This window comes from Melopsittacus undulatus, chromosome 1 (genome assembly GCF_012275295.1).
Source record: "Melopsittacus undulatus isolate bMelUnd1 chromosome 1, bMelUnd1.mat.Z, whole genome shotgun sequence".
Classification (NCBI taxonomy): Eukaryota; Metazoa; Chordata; class Aves; order Psittaciformes; family Psittaculidae; genus Melopsittacus; species Melopsittacus undulatus.
In genome coordinates, this window is record NC_047527.1 from 48,339,256 (window position 1) to 48,365,846 (window position 26,591).

A 26,591-nucleotide genomic window follows, 5' to 3' on the forward strand; every position below is an offset into this window, starting at 1 on the left:
ACATGTTAACATGGTATATATCACATCTGATTTTGTCAGGTCCTTTAAGGAAACAGAACCAATTCTGTAACATCATACCACACACCCTCTCTGTGGCTTACCAAAATTAATTTTCAAGCTAGTCATTAAAAAGGTTGTAAAATGTGCTGGAAAACATAAAAGTGTCACAATTACCAGATCATAATACTAGTTCTGCACCGTCATTACTTTGTCTATGTACATACAAGTGAGACTGTGTTGTAAAGACTAATTAATTGCTCACTCAGCTCCATGGGAAAAACTGCTTCCTTAGGCTGAAGACAGCCTACATAGCAGAAAGTATTCAGAATTCAGTTTTAGCCACTGAAGCAACTAGACAGTTGGAGAGAACAGGAAAAAAAAACAATTTCTTAAAAACCAGTTAAATGATTTGGAATTTAAGAGAGACTAGAGCCAGATTTTTTTTTCTACTTTACTTTTCTTAATTTCCAATTTATTCAGCCTGTACTTCAATCAAGCTTACTGCATCCTCTTTAGCCTTTCTTCCACATTGTCTCAAACTAATATAAAGGTAGCTCCCAATTTCTCTGGTTCACTTTTATTTTTCTTCTCTTGTGTTTTTCTGGTTGGTTGGGGTGGTGTTTTTTTGTTTGTTTTTTGGGTTTTTTTAATATATTTTACCTCTGGATCATTCTTGACTGACCTTTTTTGCTGGCTGCAGGAAACACAAATTGTCTATAGAACTTAAGGCAAAACCATGGAAGACTACTGCTCTATCAGAAAGTGATCAAGATTTGTACCTAACTGGCCTCACCTTGATTTTCAAGGCTCAGTGTTTCAATTAAAGATTGGCTGTACTCTCTTTGTTGTTAATCATTAAACTCAAGGATTCAGGATATTTTTATTTAAACACCCTACATTAAAAGCCCTTGAAAAAAAATTATTTTATATCAGTAAAGAATCTAATATTTTTACAATTAAATAAAGCACTGAAAAGCTACTTTGTGTGTCTGGCATTTCCCATATTTGAGATCTTGCTGAATGTCTGCTTGTTCTTGCTCAAGCAAGACAACTAAATGATACAAAATAATTAATCAACGGTAAAAACGCTATTAATATTTTAAAATTCTGCCCTATATTATTTAACACTTTATACAACCAATCCCAATCTTTCAAAACCCTTTTATAAAGGGATTTGTTGTGCCCTGCCTTTATGTCACCTACAGCAAACAGGTTTATTTTTTTCCTGTACCATACGTAACTACTGATTTCAAAATGAGCTGGCTACAAGATGCCTGGTTTAAAGCAACTCTTCTGTGGCCTCAGAGAGTTTTACTCCAAGTTAAACTCCGAGATGAACTACAGGATCCTAGCTGGATCCAGGTAACTTTTGTTTGAACTTGCTGCTTTCTGATCAACAGTTACTTCTGAAGTCAGGGTTTCCTTAGGAAAACCTGCAATCAGTCATAGAATCATAGAACAGTCAGGGTTGAAAAGGACCTTAAGATCATCTAGTTACAACCCCAATTCCATGGGCAGGGACACCTCACACTAAACCATGTCATCCAAGGCTCCGTCCAACTTGGACTTGAACACTGCCAGGGATGGAGCATTCACAACTTCTCTGGGCAACCCATTCCTGTGCCTCACCACCCTAACAGTAAAGAACTTCCTCCTTATATCCAATCTAAATTTCCCCTGTTTAAGTTTTAACCCGTTACCCCTTGTCCTATTGCTACAGTCCCTAATAAAGAGTTCCTCCTCAGTATCCCTATAGCCCTCCTTTAGATACAGGAACACTGCTATGAGGTCTCTACACAGCCTTCTCTTCTCCAGGCTGAACAGACACAACTTTTTCAGCCTATCTTCATACGGGACATGCTCAGTCCCCTGATCACCCTCATGGCCCTCCTCTGGACTTGTTCCAACAGTTCCATGTCCTTGTTATGCTGAGAACACCAGAACTGCACACAATACCCCAGGTGAGGTCTCACAAGAGCAGAGTAGAGGGGCAGGATCACCTCCTTTGACCTGCTGGTCACGCTCCTTTTGATGCAGCCCAGAATACGGTTGGCTTTCTGGGCTGCAAGCGCACACTGCAGCCGGCTCATGTTCATTTTCTCATCGACCAACACCCCCAAGTCCTTCTCCACAGGACTGCTCTGAATTTCCTTTTTTGCCCAACCTGCAGCTGTGCCTGGGATTGCTCCGACCCAGGTGTAGGACCTTGCAATTGGCATGGTTAAACTTCATGAGGTTGGCATCAGCCCACCTCACAAGTGTGTCAAGGTCCCTCTGGATGGCATTCCTTCCCTCCAGCATATCAACCGAACCACATAGCTTGGTGTCATCGGCAAACCTGCTGAGGGCGCACTCAATCCCACTGTCCATGTCACCGACAAAGATGTTGAACAAGACCGGTCCCAACACAGACCCTGAGGGACACCAATCTCCAGCTGGACATTGAACCATTGACCACAACTCTTTGCATGCTGTCATCCAGCCACATCTTTATCCACTGAGTGGTCCACCTATCAAACTGATGTCTCTCCAATTTAGAGACAAGGAAGTCATGTGGGACAATGTTGAATGTTTTGCACAAGGCCAGGTAGATGACATCAACTGCTCTACCCTTGTCCATAAGTTCTGTAGCCCCATCATAGAAGCCACCAAATTCTCGGCCTCTCATGCTCTGCCTTAGTCCTAGGAATAAACAGAAGCAGCCACATTTTATCTAAAGTAGCCACTTTACACTGTAAGATTTTCCACCTCAGTTCACTTTCAGTATCAACAATCTAAGACAGTGGGTCAAATGACTAGTAATGGGTATGCTGAATATTTTCAGACTGTAGAGTTAAGTATCCCCCAAATGAACTTCTTGGGCTTACATCATACATAAATTATATCAAATTACAGGAATTCACGAAGAACTAGGTTACAAAATAGTTGTTTTGTCTTGAGACTCGTAGATATAACTCACTGAGTTCAGTGATAAGCTTAAGATTCTGCTGCCGGATATTTTCAAACTCTTGCTGCTTCTTTCTCATATGTTCTTCGGTTACAGCACAACGATCACATAATCCTGCTCTTAACCTACAATAAAATTAAAAAGAAAAAGAGTCCCTCTGTTAAGAAAATACTGCCATACATGAAGCATACCCACACTTACCTGGCCTTTTGAACAATGAAAACCAGAAAATTTCTGACACCAATGCAGAACACTGCTAAGTACTGTGGGTTTGTATGTTGACATTGCAGTATTTTGAGATTTCAGAATGACCCAATACTACATGCTCCAATGTTTGTATAAATGGCTGTAGGTACTGCATACTTCTCAATCAACATGCATTACCTTATTTAATAAAGCAGAGCATGTTACACCTTGCCACTGAAAGCCCTTGTGATATGTCCTACTAAGAATACTGGAAGATATAAATTATCATTCATTATTAAGATAATTCAAGCAAATAGACATAAGCAAATTATCTTGGTAAATGTAATTGCTACTTCATCTAAGACAGATATATCTCTGTCATTAAACAATCAAATAAAAAGGACAAATAGTAAGTTTACACTGTAACAAGTACCAAGCAAATACAATCCTTTATCTTTAGACACCAATGATCAGAAGTGGATCCAGAAGTCCATGTGAGGCATTGCCTCTGCTAATAGTTTAGATCAGCTGTTTAAAGCATATCTGCTAACAAAAAAAGACTTGCTATGGATCACTCCATCGTGATACACTCATTCATGCAATGAAATGAGTGCTCATTTTCCAGGTGATAACTGAAGTGTATTTCTGGTACAAATCAAAAAGCTAGCAGTATTACCAAAGTGAAAACCAGATTCTCTTTTGCCTGATAAATAAGAGATCAATTAGTGAAGAGTTCTGCATTGCTTCTGCTAGCACATGAATTATAAAATAAATAAAGAACATAAAATTAAAACAAAAACTTACCAAAACTCACATTTCCAATTCCACAGTTAACACTGGAAGTTAAAGCCATCCTGGTTTATGGGTATTCTAGCATTGTTGAAAGAGTAAAATACTGAAATGTCTCTTCATCCTAGCTTATCTGACTGTGTAATAAACACGTTATTATCTCTCCTTGTATTAAACCACTTCAAATACTCTTTTTGTTTTCCACAATGCAAGTACTTCTTCTGCTAAGGGATTTGAAAAAATCCACTCACTCTGCCAATGTCTCTCTGCCTCTGTGGTGTGAAAGTTTATTACCTGCAGAGTTACAAATTTATCCCTAATGCCTTTCACAGAAAATCAGTATTCAAAGCAAAATTTTAGTATCACAGCTCTAAAATTTAAAATAACACAGGCAAGTGGGAAAATAATTTACAATGTAATGGTCTCTTGTTCCCACAAAGCTTCTGAGAGCCTGTTAGTAGCAAATTCAACATACACTTTCCAAAACAAGTATAACTTTTAAAGATGAAAAAAATGCACTGTAATTTCACATCTATTGGTTGTGCTTTGCTATACCAGATTAAACAAGAACATAAAAGAGAAAGGCAGACTGTCAAAAGGTGATCAGAATGTCTAAGACCAAAAGAAGGCAAAAGACAGAACCTGCGATTAAATTATGTAGAATAGACAACTGGTAAAAAAAGATCCACTCATATCTGAAAGATTGCATAGTGATATTACTAGTTATTTCCTAAGTTTCAAACTATACAATACAGTTTACAGAATTCTGTGCTTTGTTCTACATCTCATGGCATTTGGATTGTATTGGAAAGGGTGTGGTTTACTAAAAAGAAAAACCAAAACAACAAAACCACCACCAAAACATAAAGAGACAAATAAAACAACAACAAAATAAAAATAAACGACCCAACTTACAGAGCAGCTCTGGGTACTCCGCAAGAGCAAACCACAACAAACCCAAAAGCTAAAAGGCCCTACTTCACCTGTCTTCTAAAACCTTGATAGTGTCATGAAGTGCTTTTTGCTGTTCTCTGAGCTGTTGGTTCTTCGTATAAAACTCTTCAAGCCTCTCTGCATCCCTAAAATCAAACAGAGAAAAAAAAAAAGTTCAAGGTTATTTTATGTGTTAAATAAAATAATAAATAGTTAAGAATACAGATATAAAAAAATAAATAGTTAAATTACAGATATTAGTTTTTTCAATACAGAATTCTATCTAGCATGTTTCTTATTCTTGGGGAATGTATTGTAAGCACAAATACTAAGTTGAAGATAAACTAAGAAAGTGTTTCTGACTAATGGTAGTTTAGAAATGTTCTGAGTTAGGAAAGCATCAGCTAGTTTCTAACTCATCTGAGCTTCTGTTGATAAATTTGATTTTTCTCGGGACAAAAATTAGGTTGATGACACTCAAGACATAAAAGCTAACAGTATTCAAATAACAATTCCAGGGAATGTAAGGCCAAGCACTTTTTGTATTTTCAAGTGTTGTAGAATTGTTGGGAAGCTAACTGGGGGCTTTCACAATCTGGTTGTTTTGACCTTAACAGTGAGTGAATCTTGCAGTGTGGCAAACCACAGTAGGTTTGTAAAGCTCAGAAGCCATTAGAGGTTTAGTTCCTCAAGAGGCAATTCACAGAGTCCACAGAACATGGATTCTTGTAATATGAACAGAGAGAACTTTCTTTCCAAGAACCTCAGAAACAGAAGATATTGGAGAAAGTACTTTCTCTAAAAGCCATGACTATTCAGTTAATAAAGAACATTTCCTCCTCAAAAGAGCCAAGGAAAAAGCAGCAACATTATCTTCTCAATTTTAGCTACCCTTCACTTTAATTATCAGATCACCACTTAAAGATAGAAAGAAGGTATGGCAACAAGGACACAACTTTTTTCTGTGAGGAAATTAACTTTCAGTATAAGTTAAACAGTGGAATCTCTGTAACATTACAATGACTAATGTCAGAAAATCAATTCGCAGCTCTTCCTTTTACCATGGAACCCTTTGTATATTCCATGAAAGCAACTGTTTGTTTTCAGTGTGCCTGTGATGGATAATTTGAGGAAGCCACGAAACTGGCTCACAAAAAGCTAAGCACACACACAACAGGAAACAAAAACATATTTACGAACTTGCTGATACAATTCTTTTACACAGGTATATTTTTAAGTTGGCACTACCCCTTTAAGACACTAAGTAAAACACATTTTCATACTACTGGCATATACACTAATACAATAAATTAACAATCATGGGTCATAAAGTGAATGGGACAGCTGGGAGCCTCCAGTGTACAACCAGACATACTAATTCTGAAATTTAAGTAAAGATATTTTATTTTTCTATACTACCACCTGGATGAATATTGTCCCTTTCAGCTTCATATGCAACATATAAAACAATTACATGCAAACAGCATCAAGGACCACTAAGCACTTGTGCTTTCACTTGGGGAGGACAGTGTTAAAGTTAAGCTACCTTAGTTCATTAACAAAGTACAGCCAAATTTGAAGTTTGACTAAAACAGACTGTATTTTTCTGATATTTATGGCATTTAAAAAAAACAAACACCAAAACAAAACCACTCTTTTTTGTTTATGCAACTTACAGAAGGCAGAAAATATCAAATTTAAAAATATTTTCTCAAGCTACCTTCAAGTCATTCTATGGCACTGAGTTATTTATAAATAAATAAATAAATAAACATACACTAATACTCCATGCCTTCCACCTATCCCCCACTCCCATCAGTGCACCTGCTAAACATGACAGACATTTTTGGCAATGAAGGCACTGTGCATAATGAACAGTCTCTGACCTAGCATTTACAAGTCATTAGCTCCACTGCTGAAGTGAGATACAAAATAAGGCATTCATTGTCAGCTGATTACCAGGTCTGAAATACTAAACCTCAGGTATTCAGATGCTCCAAGGAGAACAAGACCTCCTATGTAACAGTACTGTATCAACAATGTGGTAACTGTAGAAAGATTCCAACAACAATTAAGCCATTTGGTATGTGTTCTGTCACATCACCGATAATATTCATCATTTAGAACATTAACCGATCAATTTTAGATTTCAGAAACTGAAGCAGTTCACAATACACCAGGTTAACACCAGCAGCAAAAGATAATTTCGTCATTTTTGTACATCTGAAGGAATAATCCATAAAACCTTAATTGATCTTACAAGAATTACAGCTTTTTAAATAAATTAGATCATTAGGGTGAGTACTTACAGGCATCTTTCCTTTTTCAACTTAGATATTTTCAGTTGTAAGCCTTAAAGGTGGAAAAAAAGAGAATACATGTTATAGAAATCTGATTAAAAAAAAAAGAGTAACAATAACGAAACAATAAACTGACTCTCCTTTTGCCGATGTCATCGGCAAAAGAAAGAAAATGGTTCATTATGGATTTCTTGAGCATGTTCTACAGGATCTTGAAAACACATACAGCTATTATGATCTCTAGGAAGTAGAGACTTCTTAAACAAACATACAGATTCCCACTTAAATAGGTATAAAACCACCTTTGTAAAAAACCCACACATGAATACTAGGCACTGTCAATATATTTTCATTGACTATGACTACATAAGTAGCATAAAGTGTTCTGTGTACACATAAATGTGTAACACTACACTTGAAATGTAGCACCCAACCACTGAACTGAAAGATATATTACAACGTATACACATAAAGGAAACATTACAAAATGCATGATTGGAGGCTTTAAAACACAAAAGGCTAAGGTACTCTTGGAGGTTTGCTACTAGACCCTCTCAGTGAAAGCTGCTTTGGAACATTTTAGGGTGAACTGAGGAATGATATTTCATCTGTGGCCTTTCTCCCACTACAGCCCACACACTCATAAACATCTGTTCCATGCGGAAGTAGAAAGGTTAGCAAATACAACTGATGCTCTTGGCAGGAGTGGCCAGTTGAGAGCCCAGGGGCTAGACAGCAGTCAAGTCAATCTGCCTGCATGGTTTTGGGCACATGCATATGTGTGCAGGGGCATGAAGATAAAGGTGTTTTAAGTACAGCACAGCTTAACAAGTGGGATGAAGTGATATGAAATGTATGTGATACTATCCCCACACAAGCTGGCTATTCCTTTTCTAAATAAATGGTCATAAATTATCAGACTCAAATGGTATAACATCTTAAATACAAACAGTAGAATTTTTGTATGACATAAGACAGTAATGTAACCGTTTTTCCACAAGGCCATAGTTTCTTCAAATTATGGAAAAGTTGTAAGCATTACTTATTCAGGATAATAGGATAAACTTACGAAATAAAGGCACTGTTAAAGAAAACTTCAGACAATTTTGAGTTTAAACCAAAACACATACCCACATTATACCTTACTATAGAAAAGGTAGGTTAAGGCAGCTAACAGACATTTTTCTTTTCCAACCACTCTCTCAACTGGGAACAGTTCAAAGGGAAAAAACTACTTGCTGGAGAAGGTTCACTCTTCAGGCTACTTAACATGTAACAGTCAGACCGGCCAGAGCCTCAGTGAACCCATGCCACAGACAAGGTGCCAGTAAGACAATGAGATAAAATGCACAGAGACTACTTAAAATAATCCAACAAAATAGTTCATAATAAATATAGCAAGACTTCTTTTATCTCTTCAGTATTCAACACCTGTGAGATGTTGTGTTCTGTCATGCAGATCAGCATAGAAAGAGGGTTTATTTTTCTTAAGTAGCTGCTATTCATCAAGTCAATTAGGCATCTGCAATTATAACCCCTATAAAGTGTGCTTTAATGCTGCTCCACGCCCATTGGAAGGAATGAAGCTGCACAACAATGCATCTCCTGTATGAACAGGTAGTCTGTTCAGCAAGTATTTAGGCTTGTAACATTGGCAACCTGAGCCACAAATTGAAGAGGCAGTGCTCAAAAGGCCCAGTACTGTGCTACAGGTAACACTATCTCCCCTCTCACCTGAATTCAGGAGGAACCAAACTAGTTACTTAAAGGCTGCATTTTTTTCTTAATTCAAATGACTGCAATGAGAAGGCAGGAAACCAGCTTGCTACATTTAACCAAGCGCATTGAATTTCTACATCAGGTGTAATCTCTGTTTTTTGCTTTTCCAGAGCACTGGGAGGTTTAAAGCATACTTATTAAAAGAGCTTAGCTTTTTCAGGTTTCCTTATTTAACACATTAGTGAGCATATAAACTTACGTGGAACTACACTATGTATAATCCCAATTCAATTTTGTATTTTACACAATATTTCTACAGAAAAGATAAGCTGCAGACTATATAAATCTACTTCACATAAAGCTTTTAAGTGCTTTAGTAAATAACACACTGTCCGCATTAAATTAATGTAGACTTTCAAGCTATCATTAGGCAGATTAATTACATGCACAACACTTTTATGAAACTTGCAACTTGATTAGACTATGTACCTGTAATATTTCAGTTAATAGCTATGACAATTTCCATTCTGATGGTTTTTCAAATGCATTAAATGCACTTTCTTAAAACTGACAGTGCCTAGGAAGACTGCAGTGTCTTTACAACTGAGGTTTTCTCAGAACGAGTTGGACAAGCTTCTGTCAGCAATGACACAGACATAATTCTACCTTAAGGGTATAGAGATGGACTAGATGACCTCCTAAGATCCCTTCCAGCCCTGTTTTCTATAATTATTTACTTTTGAGGAACTTCCAGCCATTTCCTTTCCTGTAGCAATCTATCAACAATATTGTGTTCCTCAATTTTCTCTGCCTCTATGTCTAGAGGTTTTTCCCAATTGATAACTTCTGCTTTTCAGGGGAAAGAAATTACTGGGAAAAAATAAGCCATTTCTTGTACACAAAACTCTCCTCATGTTTCTATGCTGAAATACGTTTATTTTTAGTATAGAACTTCAGACTTGAATTCATCCTCAGGAACCATGTTGGTAAGAACCACATGCAACAAGTATCCATGTAATTACTTTGAACAGAAATTAGTCACTTTATAAACATCATTATTAAATACCTTGCTAATTTGTAAGCACTATGCAAGTATCCAACACAATCAACAGCTAGAAAATAAGAGTAAATACAGTTTTAATAACAACTTTTCTGAGTTGCTGAGGACTTCTGAATTCATGAAAAGCCAACTGGCAGTAACCATGCCGAACATCTTTAGAAATCCTACCAATCATATTAAAAGAATAAACAGCTGGGTTTGTTTAGTTAACATAGTGGAAAAATACACATTCTGCAATACAGTAATATCAAGATTCTATCAAACCCATTTCAAACTCTATGAGTTTGAAGTATTCTCTAGATCTATAAATATAATAACTTGTATAAAATGCTTCACTATTTCAAGCTCATGTGTTATAAACCTACTTTTCATGGATTTGTAATACATAATTATAATTCCACCATCACAATGTTCATACACTGTGCATCGTACATGCAAAAAGCTTGTACTCCAACTAACTTTCCCTTAATCCACCTTCCACCATCTTTAAAATAAATTTTGCTGACATTTAGATTGGAAACTCATGAGTCAATTTTAATTCATATTTATAGACTTCAGAAACAAGCAATGTCCAGGCAAGCCTGTGTTTGATGTTTCTAAAATATCTCCCAGTACCACTTTCTATAAGAGGATCCCCACCTTTTGAAAAAATTAACTATCCTTCAGGCATGCCTTTGATGTTATCATGGAAGACCTAATTTTACCTAACATAGTGCGGGACATACTGACAAAGGGCTAGGCATGAAAAAGATTGCCTAGTGGCAAAATTATATGGCCACACCCAGAATGCATTCTAAAGAGTATCTTCACTTGCATAATGAAAACCAAAACTTGAAAAATCACGTGCTACACATCCCAAGAAACTAGAACAGGGGTCACTTAACATTACCCTCTACATTAGAGCTTTTTGTCTGTTCAGTTTTTGTTGTTCAGACATGCCATAGATTGCCAGATCCCATTCTGTCAGTACTTCCACATTTATCTGCAGTTGACATCACACCCACTCTAAAAAGAACCATCAAGAATTAAATAAAAAAAATAAAAAGAAAAAAAGCAATAAATAAAGAAGATTTTTTTATATGTTTTGGGACACAATATAAAATTGTATTTAAAGACTTCACACATACTTTTTTTTTCTCCATGTAGCAAAATTCTACTATCTGGTACATTTTTCCTTTCAGCTGCCAAACCGAAAGACTTTTTGTTTGGTTGGTTTTTGGTTTAAGTTACTAACACAAAGTGTCAAGGCCCAATGTTGCAAATTGTTGAATCAAGACTTTCAATGGGAAGTATGAAACATCTATATATTATAAAACACCTCGCACCCCCACCCCCTCTTCCAGCTTTTGAAATTAAGACAGAATAATATAACTAGAACCAAATGGACAGACCTGGAATGGTTTTGAGGCTGGTGGGAAAAAGAAGGCCAGTGGAATGGTTTAGCTACAAAGGACCACTTGCATGACTAAAACTCTAAATTCACAAAACTTACCTGCTTCTATTCCAACCTAATATAAATTATTTCATGCATAAAGATATTCTCATTGGAATTTTCAGGCAAATACTGTCCTAATTCCATCCAAAAGAATGGATCATGTAACTTAATATTAACAGAACAAAATGTTAACTTCTTACAATGAATTTAGAGCAAAACATTTTATGAACGCTACTTATAAAACAATACAAATACATGCATACAGTGTATAATTTATCTTTCATTGTTAATTTCTCGCACTGCTGAAGAATAAAAAGACATTAACAGTCAATTCATAATAAAACTGAAATCACAGGTTATAAAATACAATGAAAAAATAAGCAACCATCACAAGTTTCGCTGAGAAAACTTAGAACACTAAAAACTGAAGAAATAATTTTCAGTAATATTAACCTGCAGTGGTATTTTGTGTAAGTTAGGAGAAATCAACAATGCAAACAATTTTAATGTATCTGAAGTAACTAAACCTAAATGTAAAAGAAAAAATAAATCCACTGAATAACTTGATTTTGGAAACTTTGAATCATAATTCATTAAAGTATCATTTAAATATTTCACAAGCAAACTCAGATCAGATGTAATATTGTGTTACTTTTTCTTCACTGATCTATGTCATGATTTAAGCCCAGCCAGTAACTCAGAACCAGACAGCTTCTTGCTCATTCCTGAGCCCAGGACAACCTAGCAAATCATTTATAATTGTTGATAGTTTAAATCTAATCCCATTAAGCCAGGTTTAGGTGCTAAATCTATAAGAATTGTTTGCAATCATCCAGTCCAACTTTCCACATAAGATATTAAAAATCCATTTAGAACTTTGGTTCAAAGTTTCCCTGTAGTAAGAGAGAGCCCTCTGTGAACCCAAACATTAACAATTTACCTTGTACTTCTTTATCATGACATTCTTTCAGTTTGGACCATAATTCCTTGAAGAAATCTCCTGTAGGTTCTGCAGAACTAGGGCTCCCACAGCTTCCTCCAGATGCATTCATCTTGCTCTTTTCTGCTCCCAACTTTGTTGTCTTATTTGCAGAACTGGCTCACTCTCACACTTTAAGTCTTAAATTACATAGTTATAAAGCTGTTTCTGAAGACAGTTGTATCCCTGTAAAGACAGATAGACAAAACTTACTTTTGCATTTATCAGAGTATAACTTGCAGCCATGGATTAAATACAAAGTTTACTGCCTGTCCTTGTCAAATTGTACTTACACACTGACAGTCACCCTGAACATCTGGAAGATGCTAAGAATTCTGCTATAAGTAATTATAAACTAAAATAATACTCCTCCTCAAACCAACTCTAAACTTAAAATTAAATGAAGGTGCCTTGGAGTCTTTATTCTTTTCCTATATAAAGCTACATTTAAACAGAAACTCTGATTTCAAAAAGTAACCCATGCTTCCATGGCTGTGATCAAAAACATTTGTCAGAAGCTTAACCAGAGGTGCATTTGTGTATATATATCCTTTACATAAACATGGATTAAAATGACATTCTTCTGCAAAGAAAAGCTCACACCCCCTTCAAGTCTTTGTGATTCTACCCTGAAACGATTGCCACCCCCTGATGAAAAGGATTTAGGGAGTAATCTCAAAATTCATAAATCTCCAAAACATTAATATTTGAGGAGAACTATCAAGGTCAGATAGCTCTGTCTTAAAAGCCTGACTGCCAACACAATTCAGAACAATCTGATACACAATTCTTATTTGAAGTGTTTCTTAGCACAGATGATGCCCTCGGGTAAAGCACAGGAGAAGCATGGTACTTAGATCTGCATCTGAGCCAACAGAAGATTCAATTCAATTGTCACTAGGTGTCCAGTACTGAAATACTCAAGTAATCTCTCTGACCTTCAGTTTCCTGTGAAACCAAGTTTTTCTTACTGTTTTCCTAGAAAACATTCTAATTCTCATTTTGATGTGGTCAATTTCAAATAAACACTTTTGAACTGAGACAATGTTATTAGTTACCAGTTGGACGTAGCTACGTCTGTAATTACTCTGTAATATAAATTATAATAAGAAAAAGAAATCTTAAGGTATTTTGTCCTAAAGCAGCAGCCCAAGGAAGCAAACCACAATGTCTATATAAATAAAAGGAGCAATTGCCTCTCAAATTTCTGAGGCACAAGTTAGAGTTGTAGTTTCAATGACAAAAGGTCTACAATTAGTCAAGAAGCTGCATTCCCTATCTTGAGAGTCTTCAAGCAACTTAGAATATCTGAGTACAGCTACTGGTTTAACTGGTCCTCTATATTCACAATGACAAAATGTTTAGTTCAGTGGTCAGTGATCTGGTATAGAGCATGGAGGCCTTAGGTCCAGTCTTCTTTCTTGTATCTCTGTGCACAGCCTTAAGTGAGTCGCTTTTCTTTCAGTCTGGCTGTATTTAAAGTGGAATAAATATAATTGAATAAACAGAAAAAAGGTGTATTCTCAACAACACAGAAACACTTGAACTGTGCATTTTCTACAGTATAAGGATACTTAAATGGAGCTGATAGTATTCTGTAATCATTCGGTAGCTTCACATTTGCTTTAACACGCTCTGTCCATAGAAAACTCAGCTCCTATTTCAGCACCTCGTTTCAAGTAAGTCAAGTCTCTTACTTACACTGAGTTAAGTCCTTGATAGAATATAAAATTATCTTTCCAAATTAGCAATGGCTACAATTCTCAAGCAGAAGCTGAACAGTAATCTGCCTGCATCTTCACAGCTGAAGTGCTCCGCTTTGTGTGCACTCACATTAAATCATGTTACAATGCTTCTTCTCTATGGAACCACTTGCCCAGTGATGTTAGGAATACCTTAAAAACTTTTATTTTATGCCTTCAACACAGATATCTTGGAGACCATGTTTTTCTTTTCAGTGAAGTGAAATCAACAAACTTGCTCTCACTGTCTTAGATTTCAGTATGTCAGACATATCATTGTCAAGAAAAGGGAGGCTGACTCCAGAATTATTCATGGCTGTTCTTAGTGGTTTTGTTTTGGTTTTTTTTTCTTCTCCAAAGATGACAAAGAAAAAAAATGTACAGAAGTTGTTCAGAGCTTCTGTAAATGATTAGTACATCAATTGAATAGAAAAAGGGGGAAAAGGGGGGGGGGGGGGCATTTTCGTAAATTTCACCTACTTCAGCATCCCAAAATGGTTTTACACTGCATTTTCGTAAATTTCACCTACTTCAGCATCCCAAAATGGTTTTACACTGCTTTAAACAGGTGCTCAACCTCCTCAAAGAGAGGGCCCCCGCAAGTTTACATAGAGCCTTTGACTAGTCTGAGTAGTCACAAAGGTGTAAAAGGCATTCAGTGGTGTCCGCTCCTCAACTCAGTCTCCAGTCCTAAGAACAATTTTCCAGTCTTTAGGTGAAACAGAACACCTGAGCTGACAGTTGCATGCAGGGGGAGAGCTAGAAGGTCTCTAAGGAGGGAGAGAAGCACAATGCCAGCCCCTCTCCCGAACACCCTGCTGCTGTCGGGAAGCAGGAAGCAGGGCCGCTCTCTTAAAGGGGGCTTTGCTCCTATCCTCCCGATAACCCTTTCACAGGACAACTTAAATATTTCCACTTCCCTGTTCTTCCAACCACCAACTCCCTCCGGCATAACACTTCACACAGCTCCATAAACGACTGCCTTCCCACACACAACTTCAGCAGCACTGGCAGCTACCACCGATAAAGCACTGACGCTGTTTATTTATACTTCGCTGATAGGAACACATTCCCTCTCTGCTATTCTGGAGAGCACAAAGCCTCCTGAACCCGACTTCACCAAAAAGCCTGAGCACCAGCTGCTCCTACAAACTTAACTCTCCTGTACCTCCTTTCCTTTTCTTTCTTTCCTATCCTTTTGCACAAGCACTGCACAGAAAACTCACTCAAGACACGCCGGGATGCTCTGAGAAATCCTGCCATGACCAGCGCATGGGCCACAGCTCTCCAGCCGAGAACAAGCACCCGCACCTCAGCTTCCCGCCAGGCTTCTGTCACACCCAGGAGCTCGGACAGCGAAGCAGAGGTCGGGCATGTCCCACACGCCCCTTCTCCCAGGCGGCACCAAGGCCGGCGGGAGCCTCCAAAACGGAACGAACGGGCTAGCGCGGCCCACAGCCCCACAGCCCGGGGGCTGCCGGCGGCAGGAGCGACAGTGTCCGCAACCTGCCCCGCGGCCCTCGGGGCCGGGTGAAGGGGAGCCCTGCTCGTGGCCCTGCAGCGGAACTCGCCCGGGAGCGGCCGTTACCAGGCGGCAGCGGCGGCGGTACGGACCGCGCGCGCCGTTACCTGGTTGGCTCCCGGCGGCTCCACGCGCAACGGCGGGAAACGGGAAAACAGCCGGGGCCGAGCCCTTCCCCTGAGGTAGGAGTGGGAGGGGTCTGCTCAGCTCTCGCGAGGCTTCTGAGTTGCTCTCGCGAGAGTGGGCTGTGAGGGTCTGCTGATCCTGCGGTTGCCCTCAGTCGTTGTCGTGCTGTGCCGTACATCTGACGCGTCCTGTGGCGTTGTCCCAGCGCTCTCCTCAGCCTGTCTCTGTTCTGGTCTCTGGAATTTCCACAGAGAGCAGCCACAAAAAGCCAAGGGGGCGAGCACCTTATTAGGTGCCACGGTGAAGCATGGCAACAGGCACAGAACACTGGAAAAGCAAGTTTCAATAAAACAAATGCTACCTGCACAAGGGAGAGCCTACCTGAAATAAGTTCTTGTAGGTTTAGAGTCGGGATTTTTGGGATATACTGGCCTTTGTAGTATTCAGGCTGTGCTGCCAAATATACCCTTCTCCGCAGGTTTTGTAGTCTACTGAATTCTGCAGTTTACATACAGAAGATGTATTTGCAGAGCTTTCTCCTCCGTCTTAATGGGATCCATGGATTTGTCATTTTAGTATAGAACAGCTTAGGGCATATTTTAATGTTTTCTGTGAGTACGAAAACTGGTAGGCTCAAATAATTGGTATGGTATAAGGCAGCTGAACTTTTGAGTCACTTTTGCCAACATTTTTTACCATAAACTGGACCTTTTTTTTCTATTTATAGGAAGATCTCTGGAAAATAATTATGTCTTCCATTTTATTTCCCAATAAACTGTGTGAGCAGTTTATTCTCATATGCTGTGATGTTGAATTTTACAGCAATATAAATCCATTGACTTCTACAGTGTTATTCTTATCTATTCAACAATAGGTGATAATGGATTAAGACCAGCAATTGAACTTTACTTTTATCTCCCTTCCAGATTTATTTGATTTTATGTATCCCATAATCACGTACTTGGCCACCAATTACTGAATATATCCCTCACTCATTAAAAGTACTAGGAAACTGCTGAGGAGTCTGGTATTCCACATTCACTTATATTGGGTGTCTTAAGCTAACTAGTCTAACTGGAACTGCATCTCATTCATCTCAGAAGAGTAAACACACACACCTAGACAATAAAACTGTGGGAAAAATGCTTCACCATTGTTGCGCTTGAACAGATATGAAACTTTCTATGGTGGCATGGCTCATGTCCAGGTTTCAAAATAACCCTTAATATGGCACATTAAATAAGGTGACAGAATACTCGTCCATGAGCAACTCTGCAAAAATGGAATCTGATTTAATCCTAGCCCATTTTAGACCTGGCCGGTCTGAAATGTTTAATCTTACTAATGGTATGCAAAGCTGTTGATTTTCAATTATGCTTTAGCAGTAATGCCTTTCTTTTTGATGACTGGACTATTTGCCAGCAAGTCAACTAATGACTAGATTTCTATTGTACTGCAATTTTGCAGCGCAGGTAAAAGAAAAAAAAAAACCTTTAATTCACACACCCACCCTTTTTAGGGGGTATTACAGAGGGTACATCAGTGTTTCTAACCATTCAGGTAGCAGAAGGTGACCTAGCTCACTGCATATGCGCACAGAATAGGGTTAAAAGAGATCAGCAGAAAGCTTATATTCCTTGTTTCTAGTGCCTTAAATTTATACATAAAAATTAAAATTTGAATTATAATGGAGAACTCCAATTTTAATCTTTTAATTGCTTTAAACACGATGGTATATATATCACTCTTTTCCTGTGTATTTGAATATATATATGCATATACATATATATAAAAAAGTGAAGTAATTTCTTTGTATGATGTTTAGTGGATTGCAGATGTACATACATGGCCAATCAGATCAAAACTTCCTTTACTTGCAGATCTGCGCTGAGGGATGAATATATTGCTTAACTTTCTACTCATGTTCATTTGACAAACTTTATGTTGCAGTTGGCAATGAGGACATCAAAGGAGCCCAACTTCAGATGCAGCAAATAAGAGCATGTGGCACTGTTCAGCTGCCACCTAAACAGAATTTGAACAGGAAGTTCAAACTGGGAGTCCCCTGAAGGGTGTGATTTCTTACAGCCAGTAGGGCACACAGGGCACACCACTGCTGTTTGGCACAGGTAGTTGCTTTCTCTGGAAAAACAGGGAGGATTCACTCCATCACCCCCATTAGCTGAATTTGATTCTTCCCAAGCTGCTTGCATAGCCACTTTTGAAATGCAGCCAAGATCAAACTCCCCGATGCCAGTAACATTGTTCACTTTGAGAAACCCTCTTTGATGTGCTTTTACTGCTCCTCATCTGTAGTCAGGAACAGCCAGGATTCATTGAACTGAAACTCTTAGGGCTTTTAGAGAGCCTTGATGGAGTAAAAGAAAGAGCAGCCTGAGGGATGCTGTTGCACGACCCAAGCGTTCCTGATCCTCAGACTCTAAGCAGCAGCATCTATTTGTGTTAGCTGCATGCAGAAATGTTTTGCTCCTGCCGACGTTTCTCAGGTTAACGTGAATAGTCTGAGTAGTTCTGCATATTTATCTCAACCTTGGAAGGCTGAAGTAGAAGTTTACAGACCTATGTAGAAAACCATGCCACCTACCTTTCACTGTAGTGAACGACAAGAATTCAGGACAGGAAAACAGGAAAAGAGACAAAACATATGGGAAATAATATTTTACTTACCTTTTGAGAAAAAAAAATAAAATTCTCAAACAATGGCTCCTGCCCTTTCTGGCCCCTAAAATTAAAAAAGGTAGCTGATGAAAAGTCAGATAAAACAGAACACATAAACTGGAGAGAGAGAGGATGGCAAGTGCTATTTTGAAAAACTAATTTATTTGGTTGGAATTTTCAGAATGCATTATGTTAAAATCCTGTGGCTTTAGAACTCAAAGCTCTCTTGAAGCATTTATAGGCTCTACAGAGTCCTTGTGCAAACCAGACAGTTCAGCCAGCTATAGATTTTTCTTTCTTTTAATGGTTTATTCCTTAGCAACTTTTCCTTCTGTTTTTGACTGCAAAATCAGTGGGATGATAAAAATTAAATGTGTTGGGCTTTTTTCCCCCCTTAGCCGCTATGAGAGTATGAAACTTGGTTATTTTCCACTTTCCCACAATTTGAAGATAAATTTTTACATGCAGGCACAACACTGCTAATGTGAAGGTCATTTCAATCTGCTGTTCACAGAGTTTGTAGGCTGCTCAGGAGGCCTTTATATTGGCACTCTACAGAAGAATAGTAATGTTAATTTTTGCATCAATTGGGAAATAGCTGGCAATGAGCACCTCTATAATTGAAGCTTCCTGCTGTGTGACTACCATAAAGTCTTACATAATCCTGTATAGATATTTTTGTATCTAGTGGTTTATGTCCACCAGGGACTCTGATTTGTTTTTTTCACATCATGAAAGAGAAGGGTAATTGATTCACTTAAGAGCAGGCAAAATTAAGGTATCAGGGAGATGGAAGTAGCCATGTGATGGGTTTAAAAAATGTAGTTACACACATTGCGAGAAGATTCACATTTACTTAAGTTAAAGAGTTATTTTGTCCTAATAGGCATGACAAAACCTGTCTTCATTCCTTTCTATTCAGCTCAGCAAGTACTTCTGAGCTCCAGTAGTTAATCAGTTACTAGATCCTACAGCTTTTGTTTTCACACTGTTTAATTTTTCTTATTTGACACAGAACCTGTGAATGGATTCCGTTGCAGATACAGGTACAACTTTCAGGTTCGCCTACTCTTCATGATTAGGACAGCTTTTTGTTACCATTGCCACCACCATTACTCATTCTAAACAGGTACATTTCTAATAAATATCTAGAAAGAAGGCAGTAAGAATGACAAGTATGTTTTCTATCTTACCATGAAGCCAATTCTGAATATGTAAATCTAGGTTAAATTAACTTCATAAAATTGAACAATTAAAAAAGTCTGGCAAGAATTAGTAACCACACACATTACTCTAATGGCACTGTGACAGTGCTGTTATGAGACAGGGATTATAAAAACACTTTACAAAAGAGAAGACCAGTAGGCAATACTTAAGTGACCTCCTCAAAATACTAAAGTCACTGGCAGTGGAGCTTCCATCTCTCACTCCTGTGCTTAGTTCATTGAACTGTCTCTCCAGTAAATACTTTTGCAGTCAGAGCAGATGATGTTGAGATGCACACAGAAGGGTCAAAAAGCTGCACTCACAAAAATCCTGTCAACAGGCACCACAGAGACTGGCAGTACTCAGACGCATTAAGGAGATAGCCGTTATACCACTTCAAGCATAAAAGAAATTTTTGCTTAAGGTTATCTTAAATTAATTTTAAAGAAAGACTTTCAAAACTCACCCTTCTGTTTGAATTGTGAAATGTTCTGTTCTTGATCGGGGTGATAAATATTTACTATTGACTTCCCCTCCAGCTATAAACCTCAAGTGTAAGTAAGATGAGGAAGCCACTGTGGACCACACTAGAGAATGCCGAGAGGAGATCTGCTGCACCTAAGATATATACAATGTGCAATGGATAACCTAATATGCCTTTCATTTAACTGGCTGGGCAGGTTTCTGCATTCTGGAGAGCATGGAATCATACCAGAATTTGTTGGCATAACAGGCCCGTCAGACCGGTTCCTGGGGCGTCCAGGAACCTGCCCAACCAGTCTGCATCAAAGGCCAGCCCAACATGCTGTAGCTCAGCTCGGCCCGGGGAGGCTTCATACACAGTGAATTATTCACGCCTCTGTCAACTCCCAACATACTACTCAGAGAGAATGATGTAGCCTCCAGCAAAATAATTTACTGAGGGGTGGGGGAGTGATACATCCTTGTTAAGTGTAGCAAGATCTTATTGTTATAATTTTTCTTTCATTTTATATGCAGATGCACTGGGCTAGAGGGCTTGCCCAGCAGAAGTACAAAGAGAAACAGGAAAGAAAATACCTTTTTTTCTACTAACACTAACTGTACAGACTTATTATAATCAAATAACACCAAATTTTTTAGTGTAACCAGCTAAAGAAAACCCCCAAATTATGCTTTAATTCAGTTTTAATTCCAGTCCCTCTGTTTATATCTACTGTATGTGTAGTATTCAGCATAGATCTGTTACAAGTGGGAGATGGCACTAGGAGCTTGGAATATCACATGGCATATTCACCATGTGACTTTAGTGCAAGCTCACTTTTCATTACTGCACAGGATATTTCAAGGTGAAACGGGTCAGAGAACATGGAGTGTGTGGGACATGCTTCCATGACTGTGAGCAACTACTTGTGAGGCAACACCCTGCTTCTCCCCCAAAGGATACAGCAGCTGCCCTGTTACAATAGCACATGGGCTGCAGCAGCTGCTGCTCTGCTTCTTGTTCATGGCTGGGGGGCAAGAATACTTGCACATCAGTCCTGCATATAACATAGCTATTCAAGCTGTAGGCAGAGATCAGGATATGCCCTGACAGAAGCCTGCCTTTGTGTAAACTTACTACTTTTTTTTTTTTAAATACAAATACAGACCATCATTTTCAGTTTTCCTGCTGTGATTGTCAGAGATGTTTACTAAAATCAGTAGGAGCTGCAGAAGTTTAATGCATCTGGAAAGGTGATCATGAGTACATGCAACCAGTCTGCTAAACCTGTGCTTAGCCAGGTTCCTTTATTTTTTATTTAGGCACATAAATTTAAACACTTAAGCTTAAAAAACTTGGTTCTATTGAATGTTATCAAAGACTCTGAGTAACTGTGGAGGCTTGTGTTTGTTCATAAAATGATCCCACAGAGGTATAATTTCAGCCTGGAAAAGAGAAGGCTCCAGGAGACCTAATAGCAATCTTCCAATACATAAAGGGGACCAACAAAAAATCTAGAGAGGGACTTTTTACAAGGAAATGTAGTGACAGGACAAGGGGGAATGGCTTTAAATTGAAAGAGGGGAGATTGACATTAGATATTAGGAATACATTTTCACAATGAGTGTAGTGAGGCACTGGCACAGGTTGCCCAGAGAAGCTGTGGCTGCCCCATCCCTGACAGTGTTCAAGGCAAGGTTGGACGGGGCTTTGAGCAACCTGGTCTAGTGGAAGGCATCCCTGCCCATGTCAGGGGATTGGAATGAGATGATCTTTAAGGTCCCTTCCAACCCAAACCATTCTATGATTCCATAATGATTTATCAATCTTTAGATCTTTTCTTACTTACTCTGTTTAATAATAGTTACTAGGTAGCTAGTGATCAGAACAGGAAGTTACCATAAAATTCAACCAGTGTTGTGCAACATGAGCAGTTTTTTTCATTATTGACCAGAATACATGAAAGAAAATACTGGTATTTGAATATAATCAGATTATTTTATTACAAGAAAGTAACTCTTCCTATAAGACTACATTTTATGACAGCCTTGAAAGGAAGGCTTATTTCTGAAGAAGGCTACTGGATTACTAACTGAGCTGAAATGACATGTACTCTGTTTGTGCTTGCAGTCACACCACCTTAGGCTATGATTTCATACAGTTAAGCAAGGCTGGGCTTGGTCAGTACTTGGATAAGAGAGTTACAAAAAGTCCGCTGCAGGAAGTGGTTTTGGTGATTCAGTAGGCTATACTGAATAATTGGGCTTCAGTGCCAAATGGGATGAAGACACTGGCTTCTGTGTCTCTCGTTACTATGCCATGGTCTTGGTGCCATACAAAATTGGAGTTTTTAAAGACTCTAAAGCTATTTCCATAAGCACAAATCTTGAACATTAAATCCCTGTCCAATGTGAATGTACTATGTCTGCCTACAGTTTTTATGAGTGTCGCATAATTGGATAAACTGCATAGCTGATTAGTACTGGTAAATTACCACCCAAAACAGCTGTTAGACTAAACAGTGTGAAAAAGGTCCTGCTTGTGTAATAGGCTGGAGTGCTTCAAAGCTGGTCTACTTCTTCCAGCTATGGCAGTTGGTCTGATAAAAGATAACATCTGAAATTTTACATTCTGCATCCTGAGCTCATCGTTAAAACTGGAGCCTTATAGTGAGTCTGATAGTGGGCTTTTAAAAGACATTTGGTTTGCCATTTAACTGTTCACTGGAGTCTGAAAAGTATGGAGATAAAAGGGATCTTTACTACCTCTTCCTTTGACTTGGTAGCTTTAATAAGATAATATTTAATAATTTAATAATTTAATAAGAGTTTTAACACCCTTTCTCCTCTCTAGCCTCTTGCTCCCCCAAACCAAAACCACTGTGTACACACACACACCCCCCTTAGAGATTCAGTAGGGTCTTCTCATCAGTTAAGGCTTCTCATATAGGGTTACTGGCAGGGTTGAGAACTTTAATTAGGCTTTTATATTCATTTCCACGAGTTACAGAAACAGAGCAAAGAAGTCATTGTGTGTCAATACATTCTTGGATAAACATGACTTGGCTGTTATTCTCATCCTTGTAACTCATGACAATTCTAAAAATACATATACCACAGAAATAAATATTGTACTATCAGACTTGCTTGGAGTTCTCTGTGGGAGAGATTGCTTTTCCTCCTAAAGAAGGCAGTATAATAATCTGAAATACTGAATACTCTTATTTTAAATATAATTTGCAATAAATGGCTCTTACAGATGAATGTTTTTTTTCAAATCAAAACTATTATTAAATGCTTTTCAAATTGAGAAGAAATTGCAAGTTTTTTGTCATCTCCAGTTTTAGTCAAGAAAATCTGCATAATACTTATAGTGAACTCTTCCAATTTATACAGCGACCACATAAAATTGTCTTCAGGAGAAGAAGCTCAGAGAGTTGTAATTCTGAAAAGTAAGTCAATCTAAATGGTGCAGGCTTTAACTTGTTCTTATAGTGAAGGTATGCACAAACATTCATGTCTACAAGTATTCATTACAGAGAGTTTACAACATACCTCCCCGTAGCTATCAAAAGCTGCTCAGTACTTTCACAAACAAATTCAGATAACACACATGCCCCCACACCCCTATCAGAGTTAGGTAATATCTCTCTCCTCTTGACTGGTTGTGTAGCAGTGTAAGGACAGGGAGACTGATGGTTCATAAAAGGCACACTGAGAAGTAGGCCAACTCATACCGTGGATAGGGAAGAGAGGTAGCAGCAGTTAATTTCTGACTTAGAGGCTAGCTAGAGAAGAATATCTCCAAGTGAGCCAAAGGATGCAACCTAAAGCATTCCTTGATACTTTTCTGAGCATGAACAAATTTAACATTTGTTGCAATTAATTTGCTGATGATGATAAATTCTCCTTTACCTCTGCTGAGACAGCAGGGCTGGGCATTGGCAAGATATAAAAAAACCAACAAGAGAACTGTCACTATTCTCACTACAAAAATAAGCCTGCGATAAAAGCTTGGCTACTTTTGTCTGAGGTGAAAAAGCCCTGAAATATTAATGTTTTTGGTGCCGGTCTGTCTTTCTTCACAATTCTTAAGACTGTCTTTAACAGTTGGTCCAGTTCGGTAATTCAAGAAAGAAAAGCAGGTTTGTGAACTTCGGGGTGTAGAGAGGTCTTGCTATGAGCTGTAATGCTCCAGGAATGTTGTGAGGAAATGTAAGAGAAGAATTAATTGCTAGGAAATTCCAGCAGTCTCTTCCACTCTCAGAAAGGAGGAGGGAAGGAAAGGAAATGCAAACAGAAAGTAGCTGAAGCACCTCAGACCATTACACTGGAGTGACTACTCTGGAATGGGATTGCACAAATAACTGGAACCTCCATTTTTGTCTAATTCAAAGAAGTACTCCCTACAAATAGTCTTTTCAGTGCTCTCATGTAGAGAGTGATTGGATATTACTTATTTCAGAAAAGACTGCCACAAACTAAAGTCTCAACATCCCTTGTCATTGGATTTTCTTGTCCATTGTCTGTATTTGACCAGGTTTGAATTATTATTATGAATTATTGCAGCATATCTTTTTACAAACATTTAGGAATACTTTACCTCTTTTTTTTGGTGGATATTAATCTTTACGGAAGAGTGAGTATTCGCTATGAAGAGAGTTATAAAGCAGAAACCGGAAGTGATATTGGTGTCACTGTTTGGGGGTCTGAATAATAAGTATTTTCTGTACTTGTTTTCTTTTTCAGATGATACTGTATTAAGCAACAGGCTTCCTATGTGGAAACATAGAAGCAAGGGGTATCAGAGACCTCACAGTTACCTTTTCCCATGTTGAAATTGTATATTTTATTGCTCCATTTTGTCTTCTGCATCTTCTTTTTTATACAGAACTGTTTTCCCACCTTAGGGTGATCTAGCTTGTACTTAGAGCCTCTTCTGTTGTCCTTTATCAAAGACCTTGGATATGGCTATATCCTTAATGTGTCTCCAGGTAATTTTATTAAGCTACAGTTTTCTACTGCAGGAGGCTTGCTGAAATAGTCTTAACATATTTGGTTTCTCTTAATGTTTCATATTTCAATAGTTTAAATCAAGCTGTTACTGAAGAAAGATTCACCAAAATTCTCAAGACGATTCACTAGGTTTATTAAAAAGCTAAAAAAAACCCCTATTTGCTGCTTTCCATTTTTTTTTTTGAGTATTAGTGAAAAAATACAATTCTGGTTTGAAACCTGTTGTTAGCAAGAAAGTATCATTTGTTGGAAACTTAAAATGTCACTTTGTTATTAAGCATCTTCAGAATTCAAAACATGAAGAGAAACCCAACTATTCCTATGTTATGTAACTTCATTCAACAGTTTTTCTGTTATAGGATTTTCTCTTCTAATACCTAAAGCTTTGCCTCTCTTGTTTCTTGTATTTAGAAACAGCAAAAGCAGGAGAGTATTGGGAAAATACTAGATGGAAGTAAAAGTAGGTTCCAGCTTTTCAAAAGAAAAGTGGACTTTCACTATTAATATTTCAGGTAAAATTCTGAACTTCCAAAGTTAGAAGGAACTTTGCTAATGACTTTATTGAAGACAGATTTTTAATCCTCTTATACTACCTTTCTTGTATGATAAAATAATCAAATGAACTTTTGAAAACATTACTGTTCTGGTATATGTTTCTTCCTTGAGCTGTTAAGGGAGCTATTTGCTTTTTGAAGCAAGGGGGAAAGATAAACTTGAACAGCCGTTTCACCTGTGGTGCTAGTCACTACACAACATACAGGACCATGCTCCTTGTAACCTGAGAATCCCTTCCAGGCCTTGAGTGAGAAAAGCAGCAAACCAAGACACAGACCCATCAAGCCTCCAGCTTTGACCTTCAGCCTGTGCCTTGACCCATAAGTATCAGTTCAGCATATCATCCAGCAGATCACAAGCTGGCTGTAATCCAATAACCATGTACCTCTAGTGAATTTGATTTTGTGAAGGAGATCCAGCAGCATCCCATTGTAGTAAGCAAGGAAGAATACTGCTTGACACTGCCTTGTGCTCAGATAAAACCATTAAGTGGCAGACTCCCAGTAGGTTTCTTCCATCATTTCTCTTGCCTGCCAAGTAATACCATGTTTCAGATGTGTCCTCTGTCTTGATGGAGGACATCATTGAAATAATCTGGTTAAAAAAAAAAAATACATACTTTAGCAGAAGGAACTTTTAAACTGGAGTCATTAGTATAATAGCACAGCCCCACAAACACTCCATTAGGGTAGCTGAAGTACTGGCAAACCTTGGCAGGAAAGGCAAAAGTGACGGACCCACAAAAGCCAAACAAAAAAAACTATGTTTCATTTTAAAACAAAGCCATCAGTAGTACCTGTCTGAGGGGGCACATGCTCAGACCTTTTCAATAAATGAAAGCGATCAAACTTTTGGGAAAGTAGCATATGCACAGTAGCCAAAAACCTTATTTAATATGATACGAATGCTGCTCAGGCCTCAGTTTCATGAGGAAA

General features: G+C 38.2%; 1 protein-coding gene across 3 annotated transcripts in view; it reads right to left on the reverse strand.

The window, feature by feature from the left end:
• RBBP8 (RB binding protein 8, endonuclease) overlaps positions 1–20,231 on the reverse strand; it is a 41,370-nt gene extending 21,139 nt beyond the window's left edge. Inside the window, exons 1-6 of one of the 3 annotated variants that reach the window (XM_031052822.2) lie at positions 20,090–20,231; positions 18,427–18,481; positions 12,310–12,534; positions 7,165–7,207; positions 4,906–5,001; positions 2,960–3,072 (exon numbers count right to left, since the gene is read on the reverse strand). In XM_031052822.2, the coding sequence (XP_030908682.2) occupies positions 2,960–3,072; positions 4,906–5,001; positions 7,165–7,207; positions 12,310–12,421 (364 nt within the window). In that variant the 5' untranslated portion in view covers positions 12,422–12,534; positions 18,427–18,481; positions 20,090–20,231. Of the gene's footprint in view, positions 1–2,959; positions 3,073–3,937; positions 4,000–4,905; positions 5,002–7,164; positions 7,208–12,309; positions 12,535–15,316; positions 15,734–18,426; positions 18,482–20,089 lie in introns of those variants that run through there. The other 2 variants (XM_031052823.2, XM_031052824.2) reach the window with 2 other exon arrangements.
• Positions 20,232–26,591: the final 6,360 nt, after the last annotated feature.